We start from the raw sequence: 22,781 nt of genomic DNA, 5'->3' as shown, positions 1-22,781 counted from the left end.
CCTCCTCGCCTGCCTTGTTCTCCCTTTTGGGGTTGGAAGGAACCCGTTTTGACGGCTCTGCTAGGGTCAAACCCCCTGCACCGGGAGAGCATCAGGCAGGGGCGGGAGGAAAGTGCTGGATGCTGGAAAGCAGTGCTCCAGACGCAGGTGGATGGGGTCTGGCAGGGTGAGCAGGGACCAGAGTGGAGAGGAGGGAAACGTGGCCAGGCAGCCCCTAAAACAACCACATCCATGGATGAAAGCAGATATTTGGGCTGTAGAGACCCAGCGGTCAGAGCAGCACCAACCCCTGCTCACCCTGTGGGGTGGAAGAGCATCCCCAAACCCAGGGAAACCCAAAGTCACCCCAAAGCCCAGGGGGAGGCACCTTTTGGCCTCTCTAAAGGTGCTGGGAAAGGGCCATCCATCAGGGAGACGGGGCGGGAGGAACTACGTGGTGATCTGAGGCCGTCAGGGTCGCACAAGACCTCCTCGTTAGCTGACATCACTGACAGCATCATCATCCCAGGAAAACAAAGGGTTTCCTAGCTCCCTGTTTCTCCCTAAATGCTCTAAAATATTTTGCATTTTAATCCAAAGCAGAGGAGGTGGGAATGCCCCAATGCCATGGAGCCCCACTCTCTGCTTCCGTGCTTGGGGGCTGTGTGATTTGGGGTGTATGAAGGAGGAAATGGGGTCATGTTTGAGCTCCCTTTGCCCACGTTCACCATGAGCCGAGCACCGCTCGGGTCAAGGGCTCTGGCTGCCAGGATGGGCAGTCGCTGCGAGTCCGTTAGGAAGCTGTAAGCTGGCCGAGTTTATTTCCCTGTTTAGTATCTGGCTTTGAGGAAACACCGGAGTAAAAGCTTAATTTGGTCCCTGGGGGAGGGATTCATCATTTCCCTTCTCCAGGCTGGGATGAGGTGCTGCGTTGCGCTGGGCTGGATGCTCTGCGGGGACAGGATGGAACATTTCATTTGCTCCGGCCCCGTTCAGCAGCCGATGAAGATTTCACCACTGGCTTCAGCGAGAGCAAAACTGAGCAGGGGACCCGGGGGACCTCAGGGAGAAGGGAAATAAGCGGGGCTGGAGCGTTGCAGCTGTGCTGCACATCCTGGCAGATGACAACCAGCAGGCTGGCTCACCCCTTCATCCCAGCGCTGCTGGAGCTGCTTTTCCCTGGACCAGCCTCGAAGAGACCTCGTCAGGCTCTGGGAAGGGCTTGGACCCCCCTCCCCGGCTCCTGCCCCCTTTCTTCCTGCCCAAACCCGCCACCCCTCCTCTGCTCGCTGCCAGAAATGCCTGGACGAGGGGAAATGAAGGTGATTTAAAGACCCGCAACCTTTAGGGCCAGTGCCCTGGGGAGGCGGGATGAGTGATGGGCAGCGGGGCGGCCGCAGCGATGGATCTTGCTGTCGGAAGCGCGACGGGGTCGAGCTGCAGGAAGCGGCCGGTGCAAGCGTGCAGGTGGGCAGCGGTTCATGACTCTGGGAGCAAAGGTTCTGGGGGCAAAGAGGGGAATCTCATCCCCAAATGGGAGCCTCGGCTGTTTCCTGGCAGCCAGGAGCAGGCAGCAGCGGGGGTGAAGCTTTGCTGGGGTGGTGAGATGGCCCCGTCCTCACAGCAACGTGCCCGCTCACCTGTATGAAGCCTGAAAATCACCCAGGACCAGCAGAGCGGAAACCACCCTGACCTGCCAACCGACATCCCAGTTTCACCAAGAAACCAAAAAAAGAGCCACAGTGTCTCTTAGCACTCGGAAAAGAACCGGCCTCTGGGTATCTGTGAGAGAGGCAGGGATTAGCATCCCTGCTTTAGACACGGGGAAACTGAGGCATGGCAGAGTTAGATGTGATATTTCCAACACAACCACTACTGTTGTCCTTGCCTGGCGTGGGCCAGATGCTGGGAGAAAGGAAGAGTGAGGCAAAACCCACCCTGGATGTTGTCAGGGCTACACACGCTCTGAAAACCAGCTGGAAAAGCATCCCACAGCAGGGTCAGCACTGAAGCAATTAAAACAAATGTCCCGTTCCAGAATAAAAATAAAACCAGCAACAAGCCCAGCTATGAGTCAAGGAAAACAAACACTCATCCTGCTCGAGCCCAGCTCCTGCCTCGCTCCGTCCTCACCGATGCCAGGACAGATTTGACATTCATTTCCTCCTAACAGCAGAATTCTTGATCCATCAGCAACCAAAGTGAATCAATCAGTTCCCAAAAGCCAGGCTGGTGAGAAGAAAGCCAGCGCTGCCCCTGGCATGTGGAATCAATCGATGCCTTAAGCAGAGAAATATTGATAATGTTGCTGCCGCTGACATATTTACGTCCTTTATTCCTGGTGCCACGAGGAGCGATTTCCTCCCCCCTGCCTGGCCCTGCCAGGGTTATTTTAGATTGTCCAAAATCTTCCTTCTTCCTCAGGGAGAGGAACCACAGCTATTTTTACTGTCTCACAGTTTTGCCATGGCTCCATCCCGAGAGGGATTGAATTTCTCCAACATCGCAGTCTCCGCTTGTCGGCGATTCCGCCGCTCGGGCCTTATAAGGAACCAGAGTTTCATCTCAGCCGCTACCGTGAGTCCCCCCTCGCTGCCGCCCCGGTGATGGATCGCACTGGAAAGACAGTTAAAGGGAGAAAAAAGGACCGGGCAGGAGGCTGGGAGCCGTCAGGCGAGGGATTAGCAGTGGAAAAGGCAGGGGGCGGGATGGAGAGGCATTAGGAGAAATTACAGCCATGGAAATCAAGGAGTGTAATCGAAACCAGATTGGGACACTTTGATAGTAATGGGAATCAGGTTTTTGTGAGTTTGGGGAATGGCTGGATCCCTCCTACCCCGGAGCTGTGCTTTCGGGGTGCTCTGATCCCCCCCAGGTAGGAGCCCAGCAGCGATTTTGGGCCATATTGTCACCTTGAGGGTGTCTGGGGGCCAAAACCCAAGAGAAATCGCCGCTCAGCCCCCCAAGACAGCACTGGGGCGGTCCCGCAGCCCCAACCCACACCCATCCACATGCCCCGTATCTTCCCAAACCCTTCACATCCTCCCGCTGATGCTCCACGCTTCCCTGCTCCGCCGGCACTGCTGACCCCAGTGGGCGGCATCCGTCCCGATGCACACAAAGGACCGGAGCTGCGGTTTGATCCTGACCCAACCTGCGCTGGAACGCTGTCATCTCCCACCCTGAGCCGGGGTGGCAGCGCCTGAACCATCTGCTTTGGGTGCCGTGGTCCAGCCGAGCCCCAGCCCCATGGAATTGCTCCCCACAGGGCACAGACATGGGTTTTTCAAGTTATTCCCTGTTTTCCAAAGGCTGCGGGCGTCTGACGTGCAGCACGGATAGGAAGAGCGTGCACAGGGCTCGAGTTAGGGAAAAGGGGGAGGTATCAGCAGCGATCCCTCCCTGGCCATCTAAATCGAGAGAGCAGTGTTCCCCTGAATGGTAAAACTCTGCCGTGGGCGTACGAGCTCGGAGCCACTCGGCGTTCACTGCGCGGCAGCCGGGGAAGCTGCTCGGCACATTTTAAATTGCGGTTCAGGATGGAGCTGAGCTTCCCATCCGTGCACCACGGAGAACAAATGGGTGGTTTCAGAGCTGGCAGAGGCGCAGAGCAGAGGATGGGAGCGCGGAGCAGCCCCTGCGCCTGCTGCACGAGAGCAGACCTTGGCCTCCATCCTTAAAAGCTTTTAAGTGGCCAAATCCCATTGATCGCAGGGAGAACCAGGGCCCTTGGACCACGGCAGCCCTCGGCTTCCTGCTCGCCAGACGTGGCTCGGCTCTTGCCAAGTGGCCAAGTGCAAATTCCTCAGCAAAGCTGCCCTAGAGAGCTCAAACAAAATGAATTTTTTTTCTCTAGTCCCTTTTTCCTTTAGAAAAATACAATTAATTTTCTGAAAGGCGCCTTATTGCCACAAACTCCTCCCCTGCCACAGGGACTGTCCCTCGAGGAAAGCTCCCATGGCTCCCAGCGAAGCAAAGCCCCTTGCTGAAGTCGACAGCAATAACCCCAGAGCCCGATTTCTACATCAAATTTCCTCCCTTTCCCCTCAGAAGGAACTTTTCCCAACACAACATGGGCAGCTCAGGGTCCCCCTTGCCTTCCCCCGGAGCAGCTGGGCTCCAGACCCCATTCCCTGTTCCCAGAACGCCCCCAGACCAGGGTGACAGGGGCCCTTTCCTCACCCTGGGCTTTTCTTCGCAGCCCTTCATTCCTCCTCTCATCCCGTCAGCAGCCAGGATGAAATTCTCCCAATGACTATTATTTATTCATTGTTATTTATAACTTCCCATTACTGTGTCTTTGGCTTTGTCAGGAGAAGGATTACCTGGGCTTTTTAGTAAAATCAGTAAAAAGTTTGACGGCAGGAGCTCACAGTCAGTGTTCAACCTGTGCTGTTGGGAGGGCTCTGAGGAGCCTTCGAGGGTGGTGGCAGAGGGGCGAAGCATCACCCGGGTTTGCTTGGACACCTCTGGCCTTTGGAGGCGGCTGGGAGAAGCCCTGGATGAGTCTGAAATAAAATAACGACACGGAGAGATGGTTGTTCCAAGGAAGCTGCGTGTTCTGTCCTTGAACAGGACCTAATGCAATATTTCACCAAGCTGTAATTGGGCGTTTGCTAATTAAACCTCCTCCTTTTCGGGGCGAGGAGGTGTGCTGGCGCGCGGCTGTCTCCCGATGCCGTCTGGGTGCTGGTGGCCAAGCAGCCAGGAGCCCCACGCTTCCCGTCTGGTGGGGACCCTCCCGGTCCGACCCCCCCGGGACACAGGGACACCGCAAGAATCCCGGCAGCTCTTTTTCTTATTACAAACCTTGTGGCCAACCCACTCCCAGCCTGATCCCAGCCAGGCAAACCCAGCTCTGCTGCTGGCCGGCCCCGTGGCATCATCCCGTCGTGGCAGAGCGGGGTAGGCAGCATCGCTGAGACCCAATTTTGGGCCCTCCTGATGGCCACCAACCACCCTGGGAGCGAGACTGGCCACGCTCCGGCGCGAGGAGGCGATTGCAGGTGGATGGAGATTGTGGTTGACCTTGGGGGTTGCGATAGAGCAGAGTGTGCCACCGGCAGCCTGAGGATGCTCTTCCAGCACATAAACCCCGGGGAGCCTTTGGTTTTAATTCCAAGAGGTGACAGCAGACTTTTAAGAGGCTCTTTGTCATCTCGTGGAGCCAAGAAAGGGCCATAAGGGTTTTTTTGGGACAGGAAAAAAAAAAAACTGTGCAGGGAATTTAATGAAAAGCGCTAGCGAGTGCCTTCACCAAAGGAGCCGCGGAGGGCCAGCACGGGAGCAGCAGTTTTCACTTACCTTGGCTGGCCACCGGCCCAGCCTCGCGCAGATGCAGCCCAGCTGAGCAGCCGCCTCCGTCTGCCGGGCTCAGCTTTCCATCGCCGCCGCTGGCTTCTCCCACGGTGCCATCGGGCTGTTGCGCGGTGCCTGCGCTCGAGGTGGTGGTACCGGGGGGCTCAGGGACCGCTTGCCCCAAACCCTGAATCCCATGGCGCATCCCACGGCGGGAGGGCGCAGCGCAGACCCTGCGCCGTGGGAGGATTGATTGAGCGGTCCAGCGAGAGCAGCTGGGTTCCCTGCTCGCTGCAGCGGGGCGGCAAAGGCAAATTCATCGTGGGACCCCTGGCTGCTCCCCCAGCCCCGCCATGTGTTTGCAGGCGGCTTTGCCGCGCTTCCGTTCATCCGTGCGTTAAAAGGAGTGTGAGATGCTTGGCTTATCACTTCCCTCCCTGCCCGTCCGATCGGTGGGTGGGCATCCCGTGTCCCACGGCCCCGGGCGCATCCTGCCCCGTCCCCACCTGGCCCCGGCACAGCTTTCTGGCCCGCGAACCCATCGCCATGTGGCTCGCACATGTGTTCCCGCGCTCCGTGATGGAGAACAAACAGCAGCTTCAGCTTCAGTTTAATCTCATTGAAAGGCAACGAGGGACTTTCCTTCCCGGCTGCCCCGTGGAGCAGTGCAAGCCGGCTGGGAGCAGCGACCTCGTGCACCTCAGGAGGTTGATAATTTGGGTTTTGAGAGGAAATCCAGCGGAGTGGTGCTCAGCCCGGTTGCTTTGCTGCCCGGAGGGGATGATGTGACCCAAGGGAGGAGCCCGCAGGGCTGCCTGGAGATGGGGGGGCGACGGTGGTTGGGGTGGTGGGAGAGGCTGGACTGAGCTTTGCTGTGAGGAGCCCCAAAAGCACCTGCAGAGCCCAGGCAGGTGGCAAAACACCCGATATTGGCAGGACACAAAGACAAATCCATTGTCTGGACAAAGCCAGAGAAGGAAGGCATCTGTGCTCCATCTCAGCCTCAGGAGCCACCACAAGGGCCAGTGACAGCATCTGGGCTGTTTCCAGCTGCCCTCTCTTACCAAAGCCACCAGAAAACCCACTTCTTTTTTTCCAGCAAGCTCCACAAAGAGCATTTCTGGTGCTGACACACCAAGCAGCGGCCTCGCTGGGACAAAGGACAGGCCGTGACATTTCCAGCTGCGCCCCCTCTCACGCACAGCTTAACCCATCCCCGTGGGGTCTGGGCTGGGCAGGGCACCAGGCAGAGCCGTCCTGCCCGAAGCTGGAAGGGCTGCGACAGAAGAGAGTGGCATGTGAGGAGATTTTTAGGGACCAAAGAATTTCAGTAAGGGTTCTTGTTACAGCCAAGGGTTGGTTTATAAAGAGGAGCAGGCGGCTGCTCCTCCGGGCATCGCAGCATCACCTCCTGCTCCTCGCTGGGCGCTGCTCCGCGTCACCTGGTGGCTGGGACAGACCTTGGGGTCTGGATCCCGGGGGTCTCACCATTCCAGGCACCCGTGGGGTGTTGTCCGTTGTCCCACGCAGCTGGAGGAGGTCTGGTCACTCCATCCCAGCCTCATCCCTCCAGCCACGGCCGCTGACCTGCCCAGAGCCCCTCGCTGGGGCTGCAAGATCGTTAATGAATCCATTACACAAACAGAGAGTGGGAGCGAGGGGTGTGGGGACAGACGGACAGAGGGATGTGGTGTTTGAGGGGCTGGAGAGGGAGGGACGGACGGACGGACGGATGGACGGATAGTCCGGGGGTGCACGGAGACAGACAGATGGACATGAATAATCGAGGGTCTGAAGAGGCATGGATGGACAGATGGATGGACAGCGGAGGAGCGTGCATGGAGACGATAGATAAGCGTGAATAATTGAGCAGCTGGAGGGGGAGCGCACCCCAAAAGCACTTGGTGGGAGGGCGGCGGGGGTCGGGGGGGCCCGGGCTTTGTGTGCCGGCGGAGGAGGGTGCTGGCTCGACAGCTCGCCGTGATGCTCCGGGGGCGGAGAGGAGGAGGAGGAGGAGGAGGGACTTGCAGCCCTTTTCTGGCTGCCGCCGAGGCGGTGGGCGGCAGAGGGAGGGCAGTCCGGCCGCGCACCGGCTCTCGGGGGGGCGAAAACCCCGGTACCCGCACACCATGGCTGGGCTCCTGCTGCTCCTGCCGCTGCTGCTGCTCCCGCCGGTGAGTGCGGGGCGAGCGCCGGGGGGGACGCGGGGACCCGGGATGCTCAGCCCGGAGGCACCGCGGGGGCAGAGCCCGGAGGGGGCAGAGCGCTCCTGGGGACGGAGGAAAGGGAGCCCGGGGGCGGCGGGTGGTGATGGGGGTCCCGCAGAGATGGTTTGTGCTGCCCCTGTGATCCCCCTGCGCTGAGCTGTCATCCCTTTCACCCAGGGGAAAAGAGGATGGCAGAGCGCTGACTCAAGGGGGGGCGGCAAGAAGCCTCCCCAACACCCCCACTCCTGCCGTCCCTCATCCCCAAGATCTCCCCAAGGACCTTCCCTAAATCTTCCCAGCTCCCTTCTCGCTGCCCAGAGCGCAGGGCGAGACCCTCTGTTCCTGGGAGAGGAGGGAAGAGAAGCATGTGAGACCCCGCTTAGGGCGGGGGTGCTGGTGATGATGCCCGGAGAGGGGGGGATGCACCCACCGAGCTGGGGCAGAACCGGGGCTTTTGTTGTGGTGGGATTTGATGGGGTCCCAGAGGTTTCCCCGGGCAGCAGACACTTCTCGAGCAGGATGTTAGAGCTGGAGTTTTAGTGGTTTCGTGCAGAGTAAGGAGAGCAGCGGTGTTGGCGGCTTTGTGCCGGAGGGTCTCGTGCCCCCTGCGCCCACGGCACCGGGCACGGCACCGGGCTGGCCGAGCTCACCGGGGATGCTCGTGCGGAGGGTGGGTGGTAGGAAAGGTGAGAGCTGTCCCAGCCGTATGGATTCAAGGGATTTCACCTCAGGGCATCACTCACCTCTGGTAGCCCCCCGCATCTCCGCAGCCGCCCCCTCCCCCGTCAGGGCTGAGCCCAACCATCGACACCCACTGTCCTGGAGCTGGATCTGCCCCCGGGTCACTGCAGGGCGAGGGGCTGAGGGGGGCTCGTGGGGGGAACCAGCCATGTCCAGAGGTGCACCCACAGCTGTGGCCGCAGCCAGGCCCCCCCCAGACCCCGGGCACCCCGTGTTCGTGGCTCTTTACCTGCGCTGCTTGGCCGATAGCTCCGTCCCGCTGTGCCGAGACTTGGCAGGACCCGCAGAGCTCAGACGTGGCTTTCCTGCTGCCCGGAGTTTGGGGATCGCTCAGAGCCGGGGGTTTGGCTTTTCCCAGAGACGGTACTTTGCCAGGAAAGGCAGACCCCGTCTGTCAGGCTCACGGGCGGTTCGGATCCAGACTTGCCCCTGGGCCGCTCTCCAGCTGTGCCATCCCCTCCCTTCCCCGCTCCAGCGCAAAGCGATGCTCTGTGCCAGAGCTCCGAGCTGATGGTGCCGAGCTCCTGCGCTGCCATCTCCTCAGCTGGTGGTGCCTGCTGGGACAAAACAAATCTCCCTGACACAACTCAGAAAGCAATTAAAAGCTTACAGAGGTGTTGCTCGCACCCTCCAGCCGCGCCCCCCCCTCCTCGGTCCAGCTGTCAAAATGCTTTATGGTGTTAATACCTGCGGCTTTGTCAACAGGAGTTGTGTTAATAACGCGCACATTGCAGTGGGCTAATGCAGACCATGTGCCCTTCTTGGGACTGCCATAATCTTTGTGGGGGTTTCGGTGCTCGAGACGCAGATCCAAAAGGGAAACGCAGATCCAAAAGGGAAACGCAGGCAGAGCCGGAGGGGGGTGTGCGGCACCTGGGGCTCCAAGTTGCGTTTTCTACAACATTCGGGAGTGCAGAGGGGTGACTGGGCAGGGGGAGGCAGCGCTGTGGGGAGGGGGTGCATGGCCAGAGGGGTGCAGGTTTCGCACAGAGGGAGCGTGGCTGGGTCCCATCGCTGGGGCTGCGCGGAGCCGCTCGCAGCTGCCTGCGGCGTGGGAGAGCTGCTGCTGCCGCCCCAGCTGCACCATCCCAGCCTCCTCAGCACTATTTATAGCCAGGCTGCTCCCCCAGTCCCGCTCACGGCTATTGCGGGGAGGGGGGAGCAGGACAGACCCCTGCCCAAGCCAGGGAGATGTGCAAGTCGGGGCTGCGGAGGATGGAGAGCAGGGTGAGCCCCGAACAGGTTTGCTGCCAAGCCCCAACAGCTGGATCTGCCTCCCAGGAGGGATGCGCAGCCAGCCCACTGCAAAGCAAGCCCCTTTCTCACCCCCAGACCCATTTCCCATCTGTCATTTGGGGGTACTGGGGACACCCCAAGCCCTCCTGCCTGCGGCTGGGTCCCAGAGCCCGAGAGGGCTGCCAGCCTGCGCTGGCAAAGCAGCGCCAGGGAGGAGAGCACACGCTTTCAAGCGCAGGGTAATTGGAGTACTTTGTCATTCAGATGCCTATAATTGGCGCTCCATTGTCTCAGCCGGGCCGGATGCTGCCGGATGATGCACAGCGAGTTCATAACGCCGCATTGTGCAAGGAGGCGGCCAACTGGCTGACGAGGCGTCCAGATGCACGGGGAGGGGGAGCTCCTCCAAGCCTTGGCTGAGTTCCTTCCCCCCAAAATCAGGCTTGTTTGAATGGCAAAGGGATGGTCCAGCCCCGGAGAACACCCACCTGCGAGCAGAAGGAGCAAGAGGAGCCCTGGCAGAGCTCAGGTCACCACAAGCATCTCAGCAGCCCTGCACACGGGCAGAGATGCTTCCAGCATGACACGGCCCCAGTCAAGAGGCGTTTTGGGGAGCCAGGAGGTGTTTCAGGGAGCAGCCATCCCATAAACGCACGCCGCTGCCCAGGCTGCAAAGGGCATGTGCAGGGCAGCTCTGAGCCCAGCGCTCATGGCAGGTTTATTGCTTCCACATGTGATGACGGTTTTATAAGCAGATACGCTTACTTCCATTAGACACTAACTTTGCTGAAGGTCTCGGTGCTCCCTTCAAAGTCTTTATTTCCATCATGGGGATTGATTTTCAGTCCCATGCGCAGCTAGAGCGCTGTGCGGAGCTGCCACTCAAGGTCTCCAAGCCCTCCTTCACGGCGGGCAGATCTCGCTGCCACCAGGCTGTGGGCACTGCCCTGCCTTCCTCCACAGTGGGAAGGGCTGAGCCCTTCCGTATGGCAAAGCAGCCTCCAAGGAGACAATGCAGATGACAAAGGCAAACAATGCTTTAAACACACAGAAAAACCCACATCCCCACTAAAAAACACCCACTGGCCTGGGCTGTGGAGACATGGACTTTCCTGGATCCCCTCCAGCAGCACCACTGCACAGAGGTTTTTGATGAGTGTGTTTGGCCGAGCAAAGTAATTTCTCCTGGGACCTGTATTTGATGGGAGACCCCTTTAGCCCCAGTTTGGTGTCCACCCCAGAGCAGGGACCTACCTGGAGGAGATGCGTTTCTCCGCCTGCCCTCGCAGGGAGGGTCCCATAACAAGGATCACCTCCTGGCTCCGTTTTCTTTCCCAGGGACCCGCCGGCGGCTCCAAGGACAAGTGCTTCACCAAGATGTACACAACAAGCGGGGAGTGCTGCAGAGCCTGCAACCTGGGAGAGGGGGTGGTGCAGCCCTGTGGGGTCAACCAGACTGTCTGCGAGCCCTGCCTGGACAGTGAGTACCCTTTCTCCCTCCTAGAAGTGTTGCCTGGGCACGATTTGTGCCATTTGTCTCTGGCTTTCCATGCACAGCCCTGGCGCACATCAGCTCCACCCAGGCCACTCATCTCTGTGCTGATACCACGTTAACTTCCAGCTTTTCTCCAAAGCATCTACCCTGCAAATCCCAGCTGAGGATGCAGCAGCTCGCCCTGTTCTGGGACCCATTGGCCCCCGGCACCTTTGCAGATCCCCCTTCCAACTCTGTTCTCCTCCTGATGGCTCCTTGGCCAACATTTGTCTCTGAAGAATTCCCTCCCCAGGCTGCCTGCGTGTCGGTCTCCAGCCCAGCCATGGGGATGTCTCTTAATGAGCCACCTCTATGTTTTTCTCTCTTTAAACCTTGCAAAGACTGCAAAATAGAAGCAAGTTTGAAAGGGGAGAAGCAAATCACCCAGGTCCCCAGGAGAGAGGGGAGCAGTGCTCTCCTGGCCAGCCCCGGGCACATTGCCTGTGTCAAATACTCCATAAACGTCAGCCAGAGATGTGTGCTGGAGACCTGCTTAAATGTCTGCGAATGAAGAGGTCCAACTATGACGGTTTAAACAATGCCATGATAGGCATAAGCAATCTGCCCCTCAAGTTTACTGCTGCAAAGCCTTTGAAGAGCTAAGGACAAGCATTTGTAGGAAAAGCCACACCAGGCAAACCCAGACTGCTCCCAGGATGTGATCTGAGAGGGGGAAGGGACAGATCACGACCTCGGGGAGCAAAGAGGAGGCAAAGTCTCAGTGGGGAGAAGGAGAATAAGCAGAGGAGTGCCAGCAGGGAGAAGGGGACAGAGCAGAGCTAAAAATAGCTCTGCTTCTCTGCAAAAATTGATGAACACTCACCCTCCCAGCTCCTGCCTGTGGGGCCAAATCCCACCGGCTGCAGCCTTGGGGCTGGGCACGGGATAACCCCGCTGGGCAGGGGGCTCGGAGCCAGAGCAGCCACTGCACCCTCCATCCCATCCCCACGAGCCCTTCTGCAGAGACTTGGCCAGGGAGTCAGGATTCATCTCCTGGCCGTGTAAATCCAGAGGGTTTGCTTTGTTCCCCTGGGGATGCTCAGAGTTTTCCCGTAACCCCCTGCACTTCCAGGCTGGAGGGAGGTTGGGGGGGGGGTTGAAGGGAGTTCCCACCCTCCCCGGAGGATTATGGAGAGACCAGGACCAGGACCAGGACCAGGACCAGGACCTGGGTGCAGGAAGCCTCTGCATTATCCAGGGCACAGGTGCCCCTGTTCTGGTTTGCATCCCAGCTTGTCCTGCCCAGCCCCACCCTGCCCCAGGCCAGGCATTTGCATTTTTGTGGGGCTTGAGGAGGATCAACATCAGGCAGCAGCTCCACTAGGTCAGGGAGCTGAGCTAGAAAGCACCAGGACAAAAGGGTCCATCCCCTTCCTCCATCCCAGCCGGGTGAGAGTAGCTGGGAGCAAGTGCTGCAGCTGTGACACCTCCCAGCATCGCACACAGACCAAGAGCAATGCACTTTGTGCCCTGCTGAGCTCTGTTACTGATGGACCAGCAAAGTGGAGTGCTCCTGGCCCCCAAGCAGCTGCTCTGGGATCACCAGCTCCCCTCCCCACACCTCAGCTTCCCCCACAAGCCTTCTCCTGCCTCCCAATCCAGCAGCTCACAGCCCTGGACCCCTTCCTTTGGCATATCTGCCCTGGGGTCCCCCCACTTACCCAGAACAGGATCAGACCCCTGTCACTCTGATAAGAGGCAGCACCAAAGAAACAACCCACCCTCCTCACTACTCCAAGACTGGAGCGAGAGCCTCCTGCTTTAATCCCGCAGCCCTGCCCCAGCTGAAGCCTCTCAGCAGTTCATTAGTGGCAGCACGGAAAAATCCCCAGGAGCTGCTGGGCAGGGGTGACCGTGAGTACAGGCACTGCCAGGGGGCGAATGGTCCCCCGGCTCCCTCTGAGCTGAGTGGGATTTTGGGGTGAGGAGAGGAGATGTGCAACCCTACTCATCAGCCCTCACCAGGATGGGGAATCGGTCCTTCTGGACGTGGTCTGACACCGAATCCTGCCGGCGCTGGGCAGGTGCAGGCAGCCCCGCTCCCAGCGAAGCGCTGCGTGCCAAGCGTGAGCCGGCGGGGAGGAATGTGGGCACGGCCCTGGGCTGCAAGATCCCCACCTCCACCCCGGGCTGCCTCCGAGCTCTTCCCTTGGATGTTTTCCCAATTCACCAGCCAAATTGTTTTGGAAAAATTTGCTACAACCCAAGCACCACCTCTGCCAAAGCCGTGGGGCCGGAGGAAGCGGCCTCTGCATCAGCCCCAGTGGCCAACGGCCTTTTTTTATTCTAGATTTTCCTTCTCGCCCCCCTTGCCAGCCGCCTCTGATTGCTGCCTCATGATTTATTTATCCCCCTCGCCAGCTTCCACCGCTGCGGGCAGGAGGGAGGGGGCCCCGTTTGAATCTCAGCTGTAATTGCTCAGCTCAGATACCTTGCTGCCACTGAAAATGTGCCCACTCAGCCGTATGCCTTTCCTGGCCACTTCCCCGCTCTAATGGTGCTATCAATAATTCAGAATAATGCAAAGGATGAGTCCAGGTTAATGGGAGCTGTGCACGCCGGCGGCTGACCCGGGGCTGCTCCGGCTCTGCAGGCGCAGCCGGGCACCGGGCAGGCAGAGGGGCAGAGCCGAGGCGGCAGCTCGGGGCCAGCGGGTTCATCCCCGCGGTTGAGGGAGGGCACTGAGCTCCAAGAGGGGCGCAGGACACCCAGACGGAGGCACGGGGGAGATGCTGGGGAGGGGAATGTCACAGCTGTCACTGCTCAGTGTTTGCTGCACGGTGGGAAAGCAGTCACTGAGCTGGATGCCACCTCCACCCCACACCGCTGTACAGAAGATGCCAGGTCTGCCCATCACCAGAGTCTCAGAGTTCTTCCTTCTCCTCTGTCTTGAAAACACCTACAAATTAAGCACGAGAGCAGCTCTGCCCCGAGCCTGACCATGGCTCAGCCTCTCCTTGGCCATCCAAGGGGGCTGGAGGCCACTGAGGGTGGGAATCACCATCTCCTGTGATCATCCGGGGACAGGCAGGTAATTGGGGATCATCACGCAGCTGGATTGCCTTCCGAGGAGCAGGGCCAGCGGAGGGGTTGCCCTGCATCCGCCTGACACCTTCTCCTTCAAGCAGGCTGGACGTTGCCCCAGCGTTTCGGCTGAGGGAAGCTGGGGCGCTGCCGCAGCGCAGGGATCGATGGGCGGCAGCGGATGCAGGGACAGCAGCTGTGCCCTCCGGATGGAGCTGACCCGTCTGCCCGGGCTAAAAATATCTTCAAACACCTTTGGAAGCGGGCAGGGGGAGGGAGGGATGCGGGGGCAGCTTGCGGGGCTGTGGGAGAAGGATTGATTTCCCCAGCAGAGTCAGTCCTGCAGGGTGAAACCGGAGAGCAAGAAGCTCCGGGGTCAGAGGAGAGTCAGCAATTAGTGCTGGAACTCATGCCCAGCGCGGCCGAGAAGAGGTGATGCCCTGAGGAGGTGATGCCTTGGGGGACCCCTCAAGCAGGATGTGGAAGAGAAAGCTTTTGGGATGCTGGGGAGCAGTGATGGCTGTAGGATGCCCTCGGGGACAATCTGGAGGTCAAAAAAGAGGATGGTGCTCTGCTGGGGACAGGGATGCTTGCCCGGAGACACGGGATGGGTCCATTGAGGGCAGCATCCAGCCCTGCCCAGGCTGCTGGACCTCAAAGGCCAGGTCGGTGCTGAGCTGGGGAGTTGCTGCAGGAAGGGTGAAGCCATTAATGGGATGTGGAACCTGTGGGGTGGGGGGATGCTCAGTGGTGTTGGGGGGCTGCAGGGGGACACACCTCTCCCTCTGGCCTGGAGAAGATGGTGAAAGGGGAGATGGTCCCAGCCAGCAGCCACTGCACAAGTCCATCTCCCATTTGGTGAGGGGACGGAGGTGGTGCCTGGGAGGAAAGGTGCCAGAGGGATGGGAATGCTGCACGGGGACGCCGCTCACCTCACCCTCTGTCCCTTGCCAGGTGTCACCTACTCGGACACAGTGAGCGCCACGGAGCCGTGCAAGCCCTGCACGCAGTGTGTGGGGCTGCAGAGCATGTCCGCGCCCTGCGTGGAGTCGGACGATGCCGTGTGCCGCTGCGCCTATGGGTACTACCAGGATGAGCTGAGCGGGAGCTGCAAGGAGTGCCGGGTGTGTGAGGTGGGCTTCGGGCTCATGTTCCCCTGCCAGGACTCTCAGGACACGGTCTGCGAGGAGTGTCCCGAGGGCACCTTCTCCAGCGAAGCCAACTTCGTGGACCCCTGCCTGCCCTGCACCACCTGCGAGGAGAATGAGGTGCTGGTGAAGGAGTGTACGGCCATCTCGGATGCCGAATGCAGAGGTAACACTGTCTTTTCCAGGGACAGCAATTGCGGAGGGTTACCAGAAGTGCTGCCTGCCTCAGTTTCCCTTTGTAGCACAGCATTGGAGGGGCAGGGGCACATCCCTGGGCTCAGAGGAGAGGAGAGGAGAGGACCCTCGTGTCCAGCTGAGACCCCCAGCCCTCGGGCACTGCAGCACATGGCTTCCTACCGAGGCAGCGCTTGCCCATCAGCCCTCACCTCCCTTGCCCGGCCCTTTCCAGAGACTTCGGTGCCCGAGATCCTGCAGGACACTGCCATGAGTGCAGGCACTCTGTTGGGTGGCTTTTGGTGTCCAGGAGCAGTGACAGAGCCGAGAGGTTCACCAGTCTCCCATGCCGCGCTCGCTGCCTCCCGAGCCTTCAGACACTTGGCAGCTGATGGGTTTCTGCCGGGAGTTCCATGCCGGAACAGCCGTCCCCGCAGCCCAGGAGGGTTCGGTGTCCTGGGGAAGGGGGGAGCACCATCCACCGGCAGCAGCCCCCGGCCGTGCCAGCCAGCCCCCGAGGAGCAGCAGGGCTGTTCCGGCCGTGTTGGCATCCTTGGCGGCAGCGGCACGGCTCCCTGCCAAGGAGAAAAGCGCTTTGTGCCGGCGGCTGGCGCTTGGCAGGGCGGGGGCAGCTGGCGCAGCGCTCTTGAAGGGGTCGAGTAAATGGAGCCACAAGTCAAGGAGCACAGGGCCAGCTTTGTCAGGCGGCCGCGGGCCCCCTCCGGAAGGGCAGCGGGGTGCAGCCAGGGGCCGCGGCCGGGAGGGCCGGCGGGCGACAGGCCAGCTCCTCGCCATGGCACCCGCTCCATCCTCGCCACGCCGGCGGCGGTGGAATGGCCTCACGGGGCTCCTGCGGGCACGGACAACCCTTGGGAAGGGGCGAGGGGGTCTGGGAGGGAGCCGGCACCCAGGGCAGGGCATGGGGCAGGCGCGAGCGCTTTCCCGGGGCAAGAAGAGACTCCTCCGCTCCATGGGACACGCCTGGGTGCGGCAGGATCGGGGTGACTCCCAAATGGGGTTGGGAAAGGGGCAAATCCAGGCCGTGGTGGTGCTGGCAGCGGGGGAGCCCCGCTCCAGGCGGGCTGTGGAGCCTCGTGCGGGTCGCGGTGCTGACGCACGGCGGATGGGGCCACATCCAGGACTTCGGCACCTGCGATGGGAGCTCGGGGCTCAGCCCGCAGCTTGCACGTGGTGGTAAAGAGCTGCAGGACTCGAGCAAAGCCAGTGCCGAATGAGAAGAACTTACAAAGCTGTGTCCATGTCTGTGTCCAGCCATGACCGGGCCGTTCGGGGCAGTGGATGGCTTCAGCTTGTCCCGGGGACCAGGGCGGACGGTGCTGTATGGGGCCAGGAGACAAGGTGGTTTTCAAGAACAAGCCTGGGGGCGAGGGAATGGGGCACAGCTGGAACCTCCGCGAGCCCCACAGCCTCTGGATGAAGATCCCTGCAGACACTGTTGTCCCTTACGCGCTGCAAGCCATGGCTGCCTGCGTGACAAATCATTCTCATTTCTTTTCTCCTCCTGCCTGGCAGACCTCCATCCTCGCTGGACAACATACGCGCCAGCCCCGGTGGGCTCTGACAGCCCCGAGCCTGTCACCAGAGACCCCTTCAACACCGAGGTGATGCCCAGCACCCTGGCAGACACCGTCACCACCGTCATGGGCAGCTCACAGCCCGTCGTGAGCCACGGCACTGCTGACAACCTCATCCCTGTCTACTGCTCCATCCTGGCAGCCGTGGTGGTGGGGCTGGTGGCCTACATCGCCTTCAAAAGGTGAGGGACCAAGACAGTGCTGTGGAGTTGTGGCAGAGGATTGGGTATTGGGAAACTGTCTGTGTCCCCCCTTGGAGGTCCCACAGCTGGAGCTGTCACCAACGAGGAAGGGAAGGGGACCAGGCTGGGTGAGGGGAGCCAGACTTCCAAAAATGCATGAGAAATCAGGTGGTTATGGGTGAAAGAGGGAGGTGGCAGCAGGGTGTGGGTGCGTGCCATGTGCCCCTCCAGCGCTCGCTGCAGATCTGCCCCCCTGCCCGGCCCCTGCTTGTTCTGGCACGCTGCGGGCGGCCGTCACGGCCGATCATGCTCAGCGGCTCATCCCTGTGCACTGGGCTCACACCTGGCCCTGCACAGGCACCCCTGGAGGTGGGGTGGGGGCTGGAGGCACCCCAAGGGTGAGGGGGGACCCACAGGCAGCCCCGGGACCTGCCAACTCCAGCAGCACAGTTGCACTCTTGCAGCAGATCCATGCGGAAGGGAGCTCTGCCTTGGTCCCTTGCAAAGCTCAGGAGCTTGGCAACCCCTTGCCAGCCAGAAGCGCCGACTTAAACCAATCCATCCTGGAGTGGTTGAAGCTGCAGAAGAAACACTTCTCCCTGGGAAAAGTGGTCCCAGGAGGACAAAGCAACAAATCTGCGCCCAGCACTGGAGATGTCACGGCTGGCTGTCACCTCCCGGCTCCTCTCTCTGCAGGTGGAACAGCTGCAAACAGAACAAGCAAGGGGCCAACAACCGCCCGGTGAACCAGACGCCTTCACCTGAGGGGGAGAAGCTGCACAGCGACAGCGGCATCTCGGTGGACAGCCAGAGCCTGCACGACCAGCAGCCTCCCAGCCAGAGCACCCAGGGGCCAGGTAGAGCGAAGTGGGGGCTGCAGGGTGGGCAGGGGTACCCTGGGGATGGGCTTAACACTCCTTCATCCATCCCAGCGCCCAAGGGAGATGGGAACCTCTATGCCAACCTGCCACCCAGCAAGCAGGAGGAGGTGGAGAAGCTGCTGGGCAGCTCTGCGGAGGAGACGTGGAGGCAGCTGGCTGGGGAGCTGGGCTACAAAGAGGACCTCATAGACTCCTTCACCCAGGAGGAATCGCCTGCCCGGGCTCTCCTGGCAGACTGGTCCTCCAAGGAGACGGCCACCCTTGACGCCCTGCTCGCCGCCCTGCGCAAGATCCAGCGTGGGGACATCGCCGAGAGCTTGTACAGCGAGTCCACCGCCACCTCCCCCGTCTGAAGGGTGGCCCGGGGTGGCCCCGCAGGGTCCCCTTCCCCCTTTGCCCCCTCAGCTCCCCCCTCCCCGGCACTGAGAGCCCTGGAGAGGAGGGTGGGAAGGAAGCGGGGGCTCCCCGGGCCCCCTCAATTTACAGTCCTGTATGCACTGAGCTCCTGTTTTCGGTATCGACCCCTCCCAACGCCGCCTCCCCCCGGCAGCCCGTGAGCAGAATGGGTGGTGGGCTCAGTCCCGCTCCACACCCAAAGCCCATCTGCCGCTGGAGCATCCTCTGCAGCCCCGCGAGGGTGGACGGACTGATGCAGGAATGAGCACCGCACTCTCAGCTCTCTCCTCTCTCCCTTTCCAGCCCCTCGTCCTTCCTCCTCAGGGCTCCAGCTCTCCTCTTCCTCCTGCCCTCCCTCCATGGCCCACCCTGCCACTGTTCTGCTTCCCTCCAGTGCCCTGGAATCCAGCTGCTTCCCCCAAACCGCAGGCGGAGGGCAGGGCTGGGATGGGCACGGAGAGAACCGGAGCTGCTGCCCCAGGATCTGGGGAGGGGGCTGGTCCCACGGCTCGGGGAAAGGATTTGCCTTCCAGCAGCCCAACCGACACTGTGAAATCCGGGGGGGCACTGCCCCCGCACACGCTCTGTGTTTGGTTTTTGTGAGAAGTGGCCAGGACCACCGCACCGTCAGGGACCAGGCATGTGGTACCACCACCTCTCCAGCACTGGAGCTCCACAGGAGGACACTGGAGCTCTAAAGGGCTGAAGAAGTGCCTGCTTGCAGCGGGGACGTGACAAAAGGGCTCTGCTCATCCTTCTCCCAGTGTCCCTGCACTGCTCCAACCCAGGAGCGAAGCCACCCTGCCACGATTGCACTGTCCCTGTTTGCCAACAGACCTGGCTGGGCTGAGGGTTCCGACCCCCTGCTTGGAAAGGGCTCCTTCCCCCCCAGCACTGTGATGGGGTGCTCAGAAACACCCGTGCCTGCTCCCTGCAGGCCCTTCGCCTCCGTCGGGGCGTGCAGCAGGTGCTGCCCACCCTTGGTGCACCAGCCACCACCCTTTGGGTGGCTCCCGCACCTCCCTCTGCCCGCACCCACCACGAGGGAGAGGACACCACTCACCATTTCCACGTCTCCAGAGCTCTAAGTGCATTTTCTTGGCATATCAGGTCCCTGCCCAGCACCCAGCTCACTCGTGGGTGGGGCTGGAGAGCAGACACCAGGTGGGCAAGCACTGGTTCACCCCCACAAGCTGCCACCAAGCAGCCAGTGTGGTCCTGGGCGATGTCCCCAACGCAGCTATGGCTTCGGCGTCTTCCTCGTGTGGAGCATCACAAACCTTGTGCAGAAGAAGGACTGCAAGCAAGCTGGTGCACAGCACTGGTGCTGGGCACGCCTGTGCCTACGGACTCCCTCTTTGCCTCTGGATTCAGCCAGAAACTCTTTCCTGAAGGCAGAAGGTGATTTTCTTCTCCTCTTTAAAGAGATAAGCGAGACTTGTAAATAATCCCGTGTCGTTTTACTAACTCCTTGATGTTTCTATGCGTGGCGCGGGGTGACGGCGCCTACCCAGCCCCTCTGCTCTTCCTCACAGCCTTTCCCCCTGCAAGGTGAGCTTTCGTTTTGCAGCCCAAGTCTCCAGTCCCACCTCATTTCTGGCCTTAAAGACTCCATGAGGAGGCAGGGAAACATTCAGACCCCAAAAATCGGCACAGCAGATCCATGAAGAACTTGGGAAATTGAAGGATTTGGCTGTTCCCGGCACGGGGAGAGCTTGGAGATGTTTGAGGGGCTGAAGCCTGTGTCGATAGGATTCAAATGCCCAAGACCTTCAAAGGCTTTTGGGAATTTTGCCTCCTGTGAAGCAGGCCAGGCTGAATCCAGATCTCCAGGATGGGGTATTCAATGCCTCCTGCCCTCGTGCTGCAAAAGAGCAAAGGTCCCTTCGGAGGAACAACCCCGGTGACACTTTGGCCGCTGGCTGCCCATGCCAAACCCCTTGGTTTGGAACTCTTGGCCCTAACAGGGCTGCGTGTCCCATGTCCGAGTCCTGACCCTCTCCTATGACTAAAATCTAAGGAAACTGTCCTAGATTTGCCACTTGAAGCAGGCGACTGGGGCTTACGACCCCCCCACTGGGGCACCGGCTCCTTCCAGACCAGACACCCACAGGGATGCTCTTAGATGATTTTAAACAATGGCAGGTTGTCTCCACTGGTCTCTATTTTGTGGTGGAGGCTCTAAGATGGACTAAGGGCGACTGGAATAAAGTGCCCGGATCAAAAGCAAAAGGAACTGCCTGATTCGGTCTGAGAAGCCAACCTGGGCACACTGTGCCAGCTGGGAATTTCTTCTCTTCAGGACAATATTGCCATGGTCTCAGGTTTCAATTGCCATAGCAAAGGGATTTCCTCAGGGCTGAGGAACCAGAGACAAACTCAGCATCCAAAGAGAAGCGGGGGGGATGCCTCAAATCCCCGGCTGCAGGAAATAAATACAAATAAGACTAAAAAAAAAACAAACAGGGAGGGAAACCCAAGCCAAAGTTAGTGCCCATCGTATATTGTGTGTCCTTTTCTAATGGTTCTGTTGTACAAACCCCTGTGTTTCTCCACTCCCCCCCACCCCCGGTAATGCCAATGCCAATCTATTAGGGAGTTTTCTGATGAAGAAGTAGCCGTTGTAGAAGGAGTTGGGGGGTTGTGGGTGGGGTGTGAGCAGCATGAGATGGGGGATGCACGGGGGGGCGTGGGCGGCCGCGCCGGCCGGGTGGGCAGCTCTGCTTATGTATCCGTCGGATGCCAATAAAGAGCATCACTACGTTGGCGTGCTGCGTGGTTCCCCTGCCCTGAAAAACGAGCTTTGTGATGGGAAAGATGGCTTCAAAGCCTTCAAGGGTGCTTTGTTTTCTTCTTTCTTCCCGATCCTCCTATTTCAACCTTATAAACAGCAGGAATGTAAAGTCTGATTTTATCTGGTGGAGGAGACTCAGACCTCAGCCAGGACCGTGACGTTGGGAGCTTCGTGGGGTTCATCCAGCTTTGTACAAGCATTCCCTGGGGTGCTGGGCGACATCTGAGCGTCCTCCCAGCAGCGCCCATCACACTCCCACCCTGCTCCCCGGAACAGCACAGCCGGGGTGTAGGACAGACCTTCAAAGTTGGGAAAAACCCAGAAAAAGGAGGGCAGCTTCCTCCTCCTAGCTACGGCAGCTGCTGTAAGAGAGCACTAAAAGGCTTGAGTCCACTTCTTTTGAAGCATTTGCCACTTTGGGCACAAAGTGCCTATTTCTGCTCCCTGGTACCACCAGCAGTGCTGCCCTCAGCACCCTGAGGTGCAGGATCAGTCTCTTGGGATCCTACACAAACCCCTCAGAGCCAGGGGAGATTTATTTGGGTAAAAAAAAACCAAACCCAGATACGGATAACTTTTGTCTTGCCCCAAAGAGCTCTTTGTCTCCCCAAAGACAGTCCGCGTCCCCGGTGAACGTGAGCCACAAGGGTGAGGGCAGCTGGGACCTGGCGGGGCTGGTGCTGGAGCTGCTTCACATAGGATTGCGTGTGGGATTGCACACAGAAGTATTTATGCATCACAGTTTATAAGAGCTTGAAACAGGATGCTCAAATGTAGCCGCTTTTATTTTTGGCTGGCCTGGGTCGTGCTCTAGCAGGAAATGTAATGAGGACCAGGCTGCACACACATAAAGAGTGTTCCCTCTCCTTTTTGCAGGCTCCCACATGGCACTGCAAATAAACAAGGGAAAATAATTGCAATCAATCCATTAGGTTTAATCTGCTTTCTCTTAATCCCCGTTCTCCCCTGGGGAAGAGACAGTAATGGAGAAGAGGAGCAGAGCTGAAGGGTTTCTGCCTGCAGCGCCTGGGGAGGGAGCCTGGACCCGACAGGACCCGGGGGACACGAGCATCCTCTCCCCCCACTGCCCTCTGTGCATCCCAGGCTGAAGCTGTGTTGTGGGAAAGGGAGGGATGGAGCCTTGTGAGGTGGTCTTCATGTGTGGGATCAGCTGCATTAGAAGGTCCCTGGGGAGAACAACCTGATTTATGGTTAGAACAGGAGTGGGGAGGGGGGAACAACGCGATCTGGAAAGGAGCTTGATGTTCGCATCGGCTGGCGAGCAGACCTGGGGAAAGGGCCCTGGAAAACTTCCTTCCCCTCCTTTACGGGTGCCTGGGGAGCGAGAGAGCGGCCCCAGCTTAATCTTGCATCTGCTGTGAGAGCTCTGGAGGGGCTGCCCCAGGCTGAGAGGTGCCAGGGGGGAGTGCAGCCACCGGCACGGACCCACGCTGGCCCCACACGCCTCCTCCGGCCACCATCACCTCCAGCAAAGAGCCACGGCTTTGCTAAACCATCCCCAGCCTGAGGTCTGGGATAACCTCACCGATCACCGAAAAAAAAGGAAAAACCATCCCCATATTGAACACTGC

General features: G+C 59.8%; 1 protein-coding gene and 1 long non-coding RNA gene across 3 annotated transcripts; one reads left to right on the top strand and one right to left on the bottom strand.

The window, feature by feature from the left end:
* Positions 1–1,743: 1,743 nt before the first annotated feature.
* LOC128854606 (uncharacterized) lies at positions 1,744–10,792 on the bottom strand. 2 transcript variants are annotated; one of them, XR_008453588.1, is made up of 5 exons: positions 8,455–10,792; positions 6,686–6,887; positions 6,342–6,544; positions 5,284–5,510; positions 1,744–4,487 (listed from the first exon to the last, which is right to left on the bottom strand). It is a non-coding gene; the product is annotated as an uncharacterized LOC128854606 (long non-coding RNA). The 2 variants fall into 2 exon arrangements; XR_008453587.1 differs by having other exon boundaries at positions 6,342–6,887.
* NGFR (nerve growth factor receptor) lies at positions 6,880–21,039 on the top strand. Its single transcript, XM_054088647.1, has 6 exons — positions 6,880–7,451; positions 10,800–10,941; positions 14,974–15,333; positions 16,875–17,118; positions 17,815–17,975; positions 18,051–21,039. Exons 1-6 carry the CDS (start codon positions 7,407–7,409, stop codon positions 18,350–18,352), a joined length of 1,254 nt encoding a protein of 417 aa, XP_053944622.1. The 5' UTR covers positions 6,880–7,406; the 3' UTR covers positions 18,353–21,039.
* Positions 21,040–22,781: the final 1,742 nt, after the last annotated feature.

This window comes from Cuculus canorus, chromosome 25 (genome assembly GCF_017976375.1).
Source record: "Cuculus canorus isolate bCucCan1 chromosome 25, bCucCan1.pri, whole genome shotgun sequence".
Taxonomy (NCBI): Eukaryota; Metazoa; Chordata; class Aves; order Cuculiformes; family Cuculidae; genus Cuculus; species Cuculus canorus.
Note: the sequence above shows the minus strand (reverse complement) of the source record. Positions and strands in the feature narration are given on the sequence as shown.

What these genes read in the sequence shown, in the direction of transcription:
- NGFR (XM_054088647.1), top strand. Translation starts at nt 7,407, where the DNA reads ATGGCTGGGCTCCTGCTGCTCCTGCCGCTGCTGCTGCTCCCGCCG. An exon ending in CGCTGCTGCTGCTCCCGCCG is followed by an intron (nt 7,452 to 10,799) that starts GTGAGTGCGGGG and finishes TTTCTTTCCCAG; the next exon opens with GGACCCGCCGGCGGCTCCAA. An exon ending in CTCGGATGCCGAATGCAGAG is followed by an intron (nt 15,334 to 16,874) that starts GTAACACTGTCT and finishes CCTGCCTGGCAG; the next exon opens with ACCTCCATCCTCGCTGGACA.